Source organism: Strix aluco, chromosome 3 (assembly GCF_031877795.1).
Source record: "Strix aluco isolate bStrAlu1 chromosome 3, bStrAlu1.hap1, whole genome shotgun sequence".
Taxonomy (NCBI): Eukaryota; Metazoa; Chordata; class Aves; order Strigiformes; family Strigidae; genus Strix; species Strix aluco.
Genome location: NC_133933.1, coordinates 31,904,300 through 31,918,466, shown reverse-complemented (window position 1 = coordinate 31,918,466; position 14,167 = coordinate 31,904,300). Strand labels below are relative to the sequence as shown.

The window sequence follows — 14,167 nt, the reverse complement described above, 5'->3', positions numbered from 1 at the left end:
AACAGTCCTAGAAGATGACCTCCTAGACTGCTATCAATAACACTATTTTACAAACAGTCAATTAATATCTGATTGCTCTGTAACAGAGCCACGTGATAGTTAAAATTGTGGAAAGAAGATAAAAAATACTCTTCAGTGGAGGTATGCGACATCAGCACAACACTGAATTTGAAAAAGAACCCTGAGATTTTTACTACTGGATAATGCAAAATCTGACACGAAGAACATATCCATAGTAAAATGATGCTGTTCCAGAAGACACATTTTCCTTGCATTTCCGTCTGTACAGCGCTATGCTTCATTATTACCACTTCAGATACTTCGTGTGCAAAGGGAGATGACATGATTAACATGAAAGTCACCTGTCACTATTCTTTCTCTGAAAGAATCTCAAAGTTAGGGTAGGATGTGGCATTACACATAATGTCCCCTATGCACCACAACTAACCTTCAGTTTCATTACTAAATGAATAGAGGTGGAACATATGTGAAATCTTTATTACTCAACAGAATAGAATCCAATACATACAAGTAGTTTAATTCACAGCATATGATTTAAGTGATCATCTGTACACCATCCTGAAATTTTAGTCACAGAGGAAGAAGTTTACAGCCCCCAAAAAGCAGGTCCATGAAAACGCTGCTGCAGAAATCTTTTCTTTATAATGGAATAGATCAAAATTCATTAAAAAAAATGCAAAAAAAAATTCAGCTCCAAGTCTGAATTAGCTGTTTTGAAATTAATTTGGTCAAGAAGAAATATAGTAACACAAAATGCACAAAGGAATAAACATGTATTGGCCAAGCATGAAAGACAGGCAGAAACGTAGTATTTTTGATACTCATAGTAAACTTGATGTGAACATATTTTTCCTTTTTGTTGCCAAACCATCTGCCTACCATTAGATGCTGTAACTCACCTTGCTAGCAAACACCTAGTTTTGTGAGTGCAGCATTGGCATCCAGATTTTACACCATCTTTATTGCATAATTTTATGTTGCAATTCTGCCATTAAATTTCATTACCTCTTTAATGAACTCCAATTCCTCCCACTTTTCACCACCTAAAGAGAATCCAGAAGCACACTAATACTGAAGCTTTCGAACTAGTGACTTCTATGTATTTGTTTTCATTGACGAGCTTTGGGAGTTTTGTCTGCTGCCACTGACAACACTGAATTATCTTGCAAGAACAGAGTATTACTATCTGAGCACACTTTTAAATGTTTTTACTTATTGTTCTTAGTTGACAAGTGTATTCTTGTCTTCAATATGATGAAAGACACATTGCTAGCTGAAGTTGTATTGTGTTCCCTTCAAAAACAAATACACCTCCATATACCACGAGCACTTATAACTAAATCAATAGTAACTAACAGAAAATTAATATAATCACTGTCTTAGAGAAAATGGAAAAGTGGGAACAACACAGGAAGGATCAAGGTCTAATTCAAAATGACTAACACATAATCTTCCATTCTTCTGTGATTTTCTATCAAAAAATAAACTGGCATTAAAATGAAGACAAATATGTTATGTTAGCCTGTGGTATGCAATGCCATTTTAATTTTAAAGAAATCAAAGAAAAAAATTTTAAGGTAGAGATGCAGTGCTTTAAGGCTCTTTTAATAAGTCTTCAAAACTCTGGTTTAGTTGGAAATAAGCTGGGACCACAAACGTCTGTAAGAAAGCTTGAATTAAGAGATATATTCCCTCCAGAAGACTATGCTGATAATGTAGTTACATGAAGCAGAATAAAAGAAGTTAACTGTTTCACTGCATCATAAAGTACACAAATGGAACTAGAACATACCAAAAATGTATCGGGTAACGAATTATAGACTAAATTAGCAGACAGAAAGAAAATGGAAAAAATGGGTCGGGTCTACGGCTCTCAGCATCTGTCTGGAGTGAAGCCCACAACTCCTACCACTTCTGAGTCTGGCCAGGTCCATTTTCAATTTGAAAAACTAAAAAAAAAGACAGAACTATTATGTTATACATACAGTAGGAAAGTTTCTATTTCCTAATACTATGCAACTTGGAACAGAGTTAGAAAGAGAACATGAGATCTCACAAAGAAATTAAGTACTCCTTGTATATTAGGAATGATAGACACTGATGACTGGAGAAAACGGTGCATCTGTATCAGTGTTTAGTTCAAATTAGGAATGGAGTTTCAAAGCAATGGTCCCCAGCATCTTTATCTACTGCATCATCAAAAGGTCTCTTGTAGCATACAAACTGGATTTCTGTTAAGTACAGTAGTACCACATACTCAATAGATATTTAGTCCACAGAACCACATCAGAGTTAGCCTAAAAATAAAACTGCTCAAAATGTGCAAGTGTGGATGCTAGGTCCTCAGCATCAAACATTTCAATTCCACAAATCCACTTCTACCGTATTGTACTATTTGCCAACGTGGACAGATCTAAACTGTTGTGGCAGATTCTCAGAGTCCTGTTCTTTGAAGCTAGTAGACACAGAAGAACTGTTGTCAATATAAATGACGGAACAAAAATTGGTTGATGAAGCTGTATCTTATTTGAACAGAGTAGAAAATGGTGTTGGAATTCTCGTTGCCAGAGTAAAAATGACAGCGCGTTACACAAAAAACAACTCAAAACCAGAATACTTTAATCAGTCTGATGCCTCAAGCTTCACCTACCAGATGCTTTCACTAGTTCGGGCAAGAGCTCTTGCCCAAATTATGCTTCAGCAGTACCAAAAGGTACTTTCAAGATTTGTAAATCCACAGTCAAGCAAGACTACCGAGGGAGCTCAAGGTTAAGGACCTTTCTGCTCAAGTACTCTTACACTTTTTTCAAAATCTCCACAGATTTTTATGGCACTGCTATCTCCAATTTCTGGACAGGATAGGCATATTATTCTACCTTTATATCCAGCAAATTATTGCATACTAGGGCTTACTACCAGGCTCGGACTGACCAAGCATATAAACCTAGAAAAAAGGCCTCTAGTTCCTGAGACAGTAAAAAAACCTTGTAAGACTGGGAAAGCTACATGCCCAAGACCAAATATAAATGTTCTTGCCAACGGGCAACACAAATAGAGAGTATTTAAACACCTTCTAAAGAACCAACAAAGTGTGCTTGTGTGATTGAAAAAGCTAAAGCCTGTAAGAACAAAAGCAATTCTTCCTTCAACCAGAGCAGACTGAAAAAACTGAGAAGAAATACTCATGCCTTTGATGCAGCATGTAAAAAGGATGACGTGAAAATGCTTTTAAAATTTCAAATATAGATAGCATACACACACTTAACCAAAATCACATATAGGAATGCATTTAGGAAAGAGTTCTTATATTGTCAGAATTTCAAATCTGCAAAACTAAACATAACCAGAGGAATACCATTCTCACTGGAAACTCAGCAGGCACAGCCAATGTCCAGTGAACTGCAATTAGGCCACAGCAGAGCTATCTCCTGAGTCTGTAAACACAGTTTACTGTATCATAATACCAACTCCACTGTTACTCAAGCAGCTTTTAGTGGTCCAGTATAATGAAAGCTTTTACCTGCAAGCACACAACATACTGAATTTAAAGCTGCCACAATCATCATAGGAGAATTGTTTCTCCAGAAGTTGGTGAAAATCTGTCTCAGAAGCACTTAATGCAACAGAAATGTGATCTTGCAGCCTGTGAATACAAGCATATAAGAGCTTGGAAATAGCTTCTATCAGTTCCAGAGGAGCTTAGAAAGATGAACGGAGTTTTGTGGAAGCACATCAATAAAGTGGTACCTGAGTAACATCTGATTACAGAAGGTCATTAGTGACTGCCTACCACAAGATCTTGTGGCAAGACAATTAGTCAGATATGACCAAGACCCACTCTGCCATAACAGAAAGCTTCTTTACAGAAATTTATCAACTTCTACACAAATGCAGTCTTGGTCAGGGCACAGCATTACACAGGACGTCTTAAGTAAGGGGAAGAAAAGAGAAGAATTTAAAAAAAAAATAAATCATTTATTCTCTGTCACTTCTCAGCAGACTGCTTACTGGTACACTCCTCTGGGAACATTTTCAGCTTCACACTATACTACTTAAGCTCCCCAGAGTGGCTGCAAGACGGGGAGTGGAGGGATGTGAAGGCAATGAATGAACTCTTCAAAAACATACATAACCTTCATGCAGATGTTTTTTTAGAGCACCCCATGATGGTCTGCCCATAGATGTTCAGGTATTATATTGCTCGTAATAGAAGTAGTTCTTTTTCTGGGTTCTGTTCTATGGAGCATCTACCAGGCATTGTGATCTTCTGAACAGATGTGTGCTAACAGCTCTACGCCTCTGGCTTGCTTGGAAATTCAACAGGGCCAGGCAATTTTTACTACTGTATAGAAAGGACACAGCACTACAAAGTGAGGGAGGAAGAAGAAACCCAGGTGGATCAGCATCTGAACTGTAAAACAATAAATCAGCCACTCATTTCACCATACATATAAGCTGGAAAATATAAAGCAACTTCTCTATTTCCTTCCTGAAATGCTTTGTTCAAAATGGAGAAAGAATAAAGAAGAAAAACTGGAAACAACGTATAAAGATTATTTACCTAAGAAGATTTGAGACTACACTCTGCAACCAGGTTACAGAAAATACAGGGGATGGAGTGATTCAGCATAAATTAGGTGTGATTAACAGTTCTCTGCCATCATTAAAACAGTACCTTCGTACTATATTTCTAAGTATGAATTACAGGACAGGCGAAATATGCTGTATCTTATGAGTGTAGCTTTGTCCTTCAGTAAGAAGTCTATAGAATTTTGAAAGTCAGGTTGGTTTTTTTTTTAAAGTAGAGAAATGGGTTTTTTGGATATTTATGAATTCCAAGGGCTTTGATGTTCCTCTCATAAATCTGCATAATCATATGTTAATTTATAAATTAACCTGGTTACCTGGGATATGGAGAAGGTTGAGGTACTCAACAGCCTTTTTGCCTCAGTTTTCACTGGCAAGTGCTCCAGCCACACCACCCAAGATGCAGAAGGCAAAGGCGAGGACTGGGAGAATGCAAAAACCACCTACTGTAGGAGAATACCAGGTTCAAAAACATCTAAGGACCCTGAAGGTGCACAAGTCCATGAGACCTGGTGAGATGCATCCACGGGTCCTGAGGGAACTGGGAGATGAAGAGGCTCAGCCACTATCCATCATATTTGAGAAGTCATGGCAGTCTGGTGGTTTCTGCTGACTGGAAAAGGGGAAACATAACCCCCATTTTCAAAAAGGGAAAAAAGACGACCCAGAGAACTACAAGCCAGATAGTCTCACCTCTATGCCTGGCAAGATCATGGAGCAGATCCTCCTGGAAACTATGCTAGGGCACATGAAGAATAAGGAGGTGACTGCTGACAGCCAACATGGCTTCACTAAGGGCACATCGTGCCTGATGAATTCGGTGGCCTTCTGTGACAGGGTTACAGTGCTGGTGGAAAAGGGAAGAGCAACTGATGTCATCTACCTGCACTTGTGCAAAGCATTTGACACTGTCCTGTACGACATCCTTGTCTCTAAATTGGACACACACGGATTTGAGAGATGGACCACTCAGTGGATAAGGAACTGGATGGATGGTTGCACTGAGAGTTGCGGTCAACAGCTCGATGTCTTGAGTAGAGAGCAGTGATGAGTGGTGTTCCTCAGGGTCTGGTGTTGGGACTGGTGCTGTTTAACATCTTTGTTGGTGACATGGTCAGTGGGAGGGAGTGCACCCTCAGCAAGTTCGCTGACGACACCAAGCTGTGTGGTGCAGTCGACAGGCTGGAGGGAAGGGATGTGCCATCCAGAGGGACCTGGACAGGCTGGAGAGCTGGGACCGTGCAAACCTCATGAAGTTCAGCAGGGCCAAGTGAGAGGTCCTGCACATGGGTCGAGGCAATCCCAAGCACAAATACAGGCTGGGCAAGGAGTGGATTGAGAGCAGCCCTGCAGAGAAGGACTTGGGGGTATTAGTGGATGGAAAACTGAGTATGAGCCAGCAATGTGCGCTCACAGCCCAGAAAGCCAACCGTATCCTGGGCTGCATCAAGAGAAGTGTGGCCAGCAGGTCAAGGGAGGGGATTCTGCCCATCTACTCCCCTCTCGTGAGACCCCACCTGGAGTACAGCATTCAGCTCTAGGGCCCCCAACATAAGCAGGACATGGACCTGCTCAACTGAGTCCAGAGGAGGGACATGGGGATGATGAGGGGGCTGGAGCACCTCCCTTATGAGGACAGGCTGAGAGAGTTGGGGTTGTTCAGCCTAGAGAAGAGAAGCCTCTGGGGAGACCTTACAGCGGCCTTCCAGTACTTAAAGGGGGCCTACAGGAAAGATGGGGAGGGACACTTTATCAGGGAGTGTACAGATAGGATGAGGGGTAACAGTTTTAAATTGAAAGAGGGTAAATTTAGATTAGATATAAGGACAAAGTTCTTCACTGTGAGGGTGGTAAGACACTGGCACAGGTTGCCCAGAGAAGCTGTGGCTGCCTCCTCCCTGGAAGTGTTCAAGGCCAGGCTGGACAGGGCTTTGAGCAACCTGGTCTAGTGGAAGGTGTCCCTGTCCATGGCAGGGGGGATGGAACTGGATGATCTTTAAGGTCCCTTCCAACCCAAACCATTCTATGATTTCATGATTCTATGAAAATTGAACTGAACAGATTTTTTTACACTAATGAAATACATCACTTCAAAACTTTTATTTCAATATTCATCCAAAATAATTGCACTGCAAATTATTCAGCTTGTATGTAAATTGGGCAAGCTCTGCACCCATTTCATTTGTTAACATTTTATTTATTTCTATTCTTAACTTTTATTTTACACTATGAAATTCCAAGTACTATATAATACAAGACTGAAATATTAAATTCTGTTTCATTTACTCTGAAGGGAAAACAGACTGTTTTCTACATTTAAAGTATCAAATTCTACTATAACCTGAAATACAGGGAGTGTAGCATTATTCCAAAACTCACTCTCTTTTTCTCTCTTCTGTATTGGTAGCTTCAATAAATATGCAGAAGGTTATGGTCTGATTTTCTCTTTTAGCTAACTGTGGGAAAGAGAAGGGCTCACAAAATGGCAAACAAATTGAGTAACACGATATAGGGGAATAAATAGTCAGTAGGAAAAGGAAAAGGAATTTTTTTTTATTAGAGGATTTTAATCTTACCGTGCTACAACTAAAAACTGGTCAATCTGACGGTCAGTAAGGGGGCTATCTGGATCCCATACTTTTACTTCCAGCTTTGCCTGTTCTCTGTCATCTAATTCTCCTGTCAAAAGGTAGATGGGACAAAACACTTATTACTCACAATGTTCTTCTCTGTGTATTTCTTGTACTATGTTTAAAAGAGACATTGTACATTTTTAAACACACACACAGTATTTAACAATCAGCAGTTATTCATTTAAATTCTGTAATGCAGCACCAGTAAAATAAATCTCTTCCCTTAACATCAGCATTTCAATTTCAGGAGGCATTCTTAGGAGGCGTAGTATCAAAGAACTTTAATAAAATGTGATTATAAACTTGAAACCATTACCTAAGTAACCAGTGGTTTCTTTAAATTGCTTCTCAACTATATCAAAGTTACTGTTTCACTTCAGCCATATTAAAATTAATTTTACACTTAACCAGCTTTAGCAATTAAATTCTATGCAATTTGTATTCTATGTCCCCCAAACAAAAATCATTATGAAAAAATGCTGTCTACCACATTTAATTATTTTTTCACCTTTTGCTCTGAGTCACTACATTATCTGTACTGTTAACTCACTTCATATTATTAAAATTACTGTGTACGTTGACTAGTTATATCCTCTTACAAAATAATATATAAGTCTACAGCACAAGAAAGTTACTATATGCTACATCATCATTTCCCAACTCCATTTGTCTGAACAGAGCAATCTGTGTACATGCAGTGGCCAAAACAATGGTGGTGGTTCCTGAAATTTGTTTTGCCCTGTATTTATTATTAAAAGAGTATGGCATTTATACTGCTTGTGAGAACAGTGAAGTGTGAAGATGCTACAATGATTCAGGTTCATACGGAAGCCCACTATGGCCTGACTACTACACCAGTAACTTCTGCTGCAATATGAGAAACGTTACAGGGGTTGATTAAGTAGGCACGATATATTCTATCGGCATGAGAAGATTTACCTGTGGGATGTGGCCAGCACATCTGTGGCCACAACAGATGACAACAGCAAAATTAAAATCATTGTCCCTCCTTGGTATTTTAGAATATGGGCATGTTCTTCCTTCAATGAACACGTAAAAAACTCCAATATTTAGTTGGCTGTCAGTACTTGTCTCTGATTTTTATGAGCTACTACAAGAATAAAAACCTGTTCTCAAATACAGCCATTCCATTTCCTTTGAAAATCCAAGCTGTGTAGGTACCTCTCTGAGCATGTAGATCTTTAGTCTATGCTACTTCTTATGACTTAACAAAAAACGCCAGTCTAAACAGGCACAGTATCAAGACATGAAATAACCTGTACCCTTAAGAGTCTGGAGGCAGGCTGCAAACCAAGCACTGGCTCTTCTGAAATCTAATCATATATGGCAAGTTTCTCTAGCACTTTCATCCTGGAAGGAAATGAAAATGCAGTATATATTTATCCCTACCAAATACACAAGTTAGAGCTGCACCGTGCTATCTGGCTAATGTTTCAGGAACAAATTTCACAGTCACATTCTCAGCAAAACACAGTAAAGTACTTTCTTCAAAGAACTGCCTGCCTAATGGGACTTCTGCTCCTCCTTAAACTCATCCACATCCAGTACTGGAAACCAACTTAATTTCTGGCAATCTTGGGTAGGACTTTATTCAATGGAGTACACACCTGTCAATACATTATTTTTTCCATCTGTGACAGACACATTGTGGGTGATGTTCTACATTTTATAAATAATCTCTGAGCACTTCATTTCAATCTGTTAATATATAGTTCTTAAATCTTATCTTTAATGTTAGTTAACTGTTTCAGCACATCATATCCTGGAGATCATAACAATACTCAGACAGGGTATACTTCTTACAAAGAGTAAACATCATAGAAGCACAGCACAAGTATTCAACCAAAACATGTCACTCTCCTGAATTAAGTTTGCAAAAAGATGAAAAAAATTGCAATACTACACGTCGTACTTCAATTACAATTACTTCTACAAAACGTCGTTTTAACTCTTGATAAAGGTAAATTTGAAATATTGCCAAACAGTATTTTGTAATGGCAGTAGACATAAGTAGGATAAGTGCAATGGAACATCTATACCAAAAGAATCCAAACACATACAATATTTGCAATATTAAATATTACTGCAACAATGGCAGTCAGAGAGGTTTCCAGAACATATGTGGTCTCTGCCAAACTGCACTTACAAAAAAAGCTTCATTCCTGATTTTCTCTTGAAATGGCAGGATATTATCACTTAAACAGGAAGAAAAGTAACCTAAACAGATCAATCATGGAGACAGGGAAGCAGTGCTGTAGAAATCTTTGCAAAGTTGAGTTCAGGAATAAAAATTTTGTTTACTTCCTTTGAATGTGTTGCAAGAATCAGTATAGGAGGATCACATAAGATAAACAGACCTTCCTTCCAGAGGTCACCTTTAAAACAGTAATTACAAAACCCCCTCTGTTTTCCTTGAGCTGTCTGTCCTTAGTTCATCATGCCTGTACCTTATACTATAGGATTTTTAAGGTGCCAGACCCCTTTAAATCTAAGACGCTATTTCTCTGTTAACATCTCTACATTTATCTTTCATATTGTTGAATTTGACACAGAACTAAAAGACATTGAGACTGAACACGTATCCTAGTTGCCACAGTATTAATTCCTTACATTGCAAATTTCAGGACACAAACAGAATGGGGGAGGTTAATTTTTAACATTTTCAGCCCTGCATATGAGAAGGTTCTCATTCTCTTTTACAAGTGTTCTCTCATCAACATACCAATTACAGATTCTGAGAAGTGCTAGGCAATTTTTTTGAATGGCTGGTATGACATACCAGCATATCCAATTTATTTTGAGCTCTGCTTATAATTTTATTATAGCCAATCTAATCCTGAAGATTAATTTTTCCAGAAAACATTACTAGATGGCCAGAAATATGCCTGGTTTTGTCTTCATCAATCATTCAATGCTTTGTTTCTCTTGGTTCTCCCCTAATAAAAAGCAAAATGTTATTTTTTTCTTAATAAAAAAAAAAAAAGTTCTGCATTTCAGTTAGTCATTTTAAACAAAGGAAAGCATGATATGCCCCCCACAGAAAACAACTGTAAAAAAAAATTTTACAAAACGGAAGTAAATCAAATGAAACTTTTAACTGAATGCAGTTAAGATGAACAACAAGAAATTAAAGACCTACTTCGTCTTCTAGACTTCACTTCCTGCAGATAAATACCCCCAAGGTAATTAGTACATTAGATTCAGTATGATTCTATGTTCTTATAACATATCCAATTGAAAGAAAATAACTTGCAATATGAACTATGAACATTTTCCTAGACCACAATTCTTTTTAATTTTACAGATATATAACAATGCTACAATATTGTATCCTGTTAAGAAACTGAAATAGGAAATTTATAAAAATTGGATTTTTTAAAAATGGTTTTCAGGGAAACAACTCCAATTCCACCTTTAATGACAAAAAATTGATTAGATAGCTGACTGAAATATAGCCAGGAAGACAGTTTTTAGAGACATCACTTGTCAGGTACAATGCCTTATTTTTGTATTTTGCACAATTTGCACTATTTTTCAAAATACCTTTTTATTCTCCTTTTCAAAAACTAATTTAACAGTCACTTCAATCCAAACATATGAACTAAACACCTGCAGTGCTCAGCTTTCTGAGTGAATCCATTTTTCATGATATGCAAAACAGAGGTACCAGCTGCTGGATCCTTAATCACATGGCACAGAAAATCTGTAGTTGCAATTTTTTGGTCAGACTAGGGCAGACAGAACCATGGACAGCAGTTGGACACCAGACCAACAGTTTGTACCACAGAGTTCCTCCTACTATGGAAATTCATTCAGGGCTTGACACAATCTGTTGAAATGAGCCAGGAGTTTTGACTCATGCAATTAACCTGGCTCACTAGATACCTAAGCACATAAACACGAAGGCCTGTGTAGAAGTTTATATTCTTAAAGCTTGGCACATAATCTAAGAAGTAAATTCACTGTCTTCATCTTTGTGCTTCAGTTTTATACCTGTGAAATAGGAATACCTCCTGGCTACGTCACAAGAATGCAGAAGAGGTACTTGTCAGTTCTTATTCCTCCCTTACTCCAGTTCAACGTGCAACACAACAACATTTCTATTACTGAAACAGAGGATGAGATTTAGCAGATAAAGCATTTAACAGGCTTTTGTCAGAACTGTTTGGCAGTATACTAACTGCAGGTAATCCTAAATGTCTTTTTGAACATAGCATCATGTGCTATGTAACATTGAATAAAAGGCAACTAATCACTGAAAAAGGTTTCAATTCATGAACCACCTTCTCATGCAGCTACTTAGACCACTTGTCTGTAAACTTCTCCAATTTACAGATGAGAAAAATATCATTGCATTGGATTTTCTCACACTGTCTAGCTATGAACAAAGTTCCAGACACTAAGCCTGCCTGTTTAAAATCTGAGCTTTCTCCTTCAATGAAAAGTTCATTAGTTCCTCTCTAAAACACTCAGCATCTTCATTCTGCATAAAAAGATAAATTATACAGTCATACAAAGGTTAATTATCACAAAACATCACACAGCTTTTGACAAACAACTGATTGGGGTGGGGCGCATACAGCTTAACTGAGAAAGCTGGTTACCAAACGTCGAAGTAATTGCCACTGGGAAAGTAAGTTTTACATGAGCTATAGAAGGAAAGACACCTTTCAGATCTATGTACAAACTTTATCTACTGACACTCAATGAGTTCAACTCTGCATAAACTGAATTCATCGTAAATAGCTAGCTGACCGTTAGTCTTAACTAACTGAAATTACAACCCTTCTCACTATAAATGCTCTGCAGACATAGAATTCTTACTACTCTTTCTTTTTTTTTTATGATGTGATTCTCACCAGTACTAACAATCAAAAATCATTCAGAAAAAAAGTTCAAAAATTTACACTCAACTCTGCAAAAAATAAAACTGAATTATATGCAAATAATTTCTCTCATTAAAGTAACATGAGAAAGCTTAGACTATTTTAAAAGTATAGGCAAAAGGAAAATTATTACATTTCAATTGCAGAACAATTCCATCCCCCTTAGCTTGCCTGACAGATGTATATCCAAGATTTCAATTACTCATTCAGATAATGAGTTGTGTATTTACACAAATCTTATGGTAAAACTCAATTTATGAGCATAACGCATGTATGAAGACTAGAAATGAAAAACAAACTATATAAAGACTACACGTATAGAGACAAGTGAAAGATATCAGGTAATACAAGCCCATTATTTGTCTACAACAACTTAAACTGCTACTGAGCATTTTCTAAGACAATAAAACATGCATAGTCCAATTGTCTTCTATGCTCTAGAACTCTAGCCTACTAAACAAATTCAGTCATATTTCACTTGAAAAATCCCTTTCGAATTAAACTTCCTCCAACTCCAACAACCTCAGAGCTCTCTCAGTGCTCAGTCTTGCAGTGTTTATAAATCAACCACTGATGATCAAAGACCTCAAAAGCACTCAGAAGAGCTTTTTAATTCATCATGTTCTAAATTCCTAAACAGAAAGAATTACAGTTGGGCTCAGAACAAACTTAAAAACCGTAACCACGTAGTAATGACAAACTTCTCCATAATGCTGCATCAAGAACGGCTGACTTATGGGAATGTCCAGTGCTGGAAAAAAAGGAACAAATAAGGTTGGCTCTTTCCCAAAACCCTGCAGAACAGTATGCAAAAAGAAACTTCCACAGATCAGAGAACATAGAGGCATAATGTCCTAAAATCACACCATTCCTCACTTTATAGTCCTTATTAAATAGTACTTAGATAGAATCCCCACTGCCACAGAAATGAAATCATAAAAAAGTCAGCCCTTTCATTTTAGCTTTTTATGGCAAATCTAAAGACAATGACCTAAATTAATATATTGCATAAAACTACAAGGTCACCTTCAGTTCAAAGGCAAGGGTAAGTATTCAACTAACAAAAAGATACTTGAAATTCACCTTTATTTTGGAATTAGCTTCTTGTACTCTGATATTTATGAATAAATCTGAACAATGAGACTTGCACTCAGATTCCCTGCCCCTCACCCCCCCATTTTAGATGATATTTTGGTTGGTAGACACTGTGCAGTGGTCTAGCACCTATTCCAATCTGAATACAGAAAGATTGCAACCATTTTTCTGAATTCCTGACATAACACAACCTGAGGCAATACAGTTTTCAGGAAAGCATAGTGAAAACGATTCTGTGTATAATAACAGTACCATACTACATATGATTATTAACAATATTTAAAATACTTGTTTTCGAAAGAGGGATACCACAATGCCTAGACATTGTATTCTTCAGAAAAACCCCACTAAATTAAAATGAAATCTCTGGTTCTGTCTTTTTTTTTTTTTTAATAAACTTAATGTTATGAATATGCAAATTCCCTGTGACTAAAGTATTCTAAAGATAAACAGGACTATTCATTTGCATAAATGTAAACAAAACATAGAGAAAAACTTCTTTAGGATGAAATGTATTTTGATTTATTCAAATGCAAAAAACATTTCACCCGCATCTGATATTTATTGTGTAGAAGATGAAAAACAAACTTAAAAGAAAAATCAGACTTACAATAAAACAGCAAATGAAACAAAAATCTCGACTTACAATAAGTCCATTTAGGCAAAGTTACTGAGGTAGAAAAAAAACCAGCAAGGTCAATTAAACTCTAAGATGTTGCTGCTTGAAAGGTGATTTGAGTGCTCACTGCGATACATTATTTGGGATAATAAGCACATACACAGCATACAATAAATAGCTGTATCCTTCGTAAAACTGCCTACCCAACAGAACTCATTTAGTATTTGAACAATCTCAGCCAATGCTCTACAGCTATTATTAATAAAGACATCTTTCCGACAGCAATCATGCACAACCTTCCACGT

The 14,167-nt window shown here is 37.3% G+C and overlaps 1 protein-coding gene across 2 annotated transcripts in view; it reads right to left on the bottom strand.

Annotated features, from left to right (window-relative positions):
- MTA3 (metastasis associated 1 family member 3) overlaps positions 1-14,167 on the bottom strand; it is a 142,393-nt gene that overhangs the window by 78,376 nt on the left and 49,850 nt on the right. For both annotated transcript variants that reach the window (XM_074818021.1, XM_074818022.1), the window contains exon 7: positions 7,185-7,287. In XM_074818021.1, the coding sequence (XP_074674122.1) occupies positions 7,185-7,287 (103 nt within the window). The remainder of the gene's footprint in view (positions 1-7,184; positions 7,288-14,167) is intronic.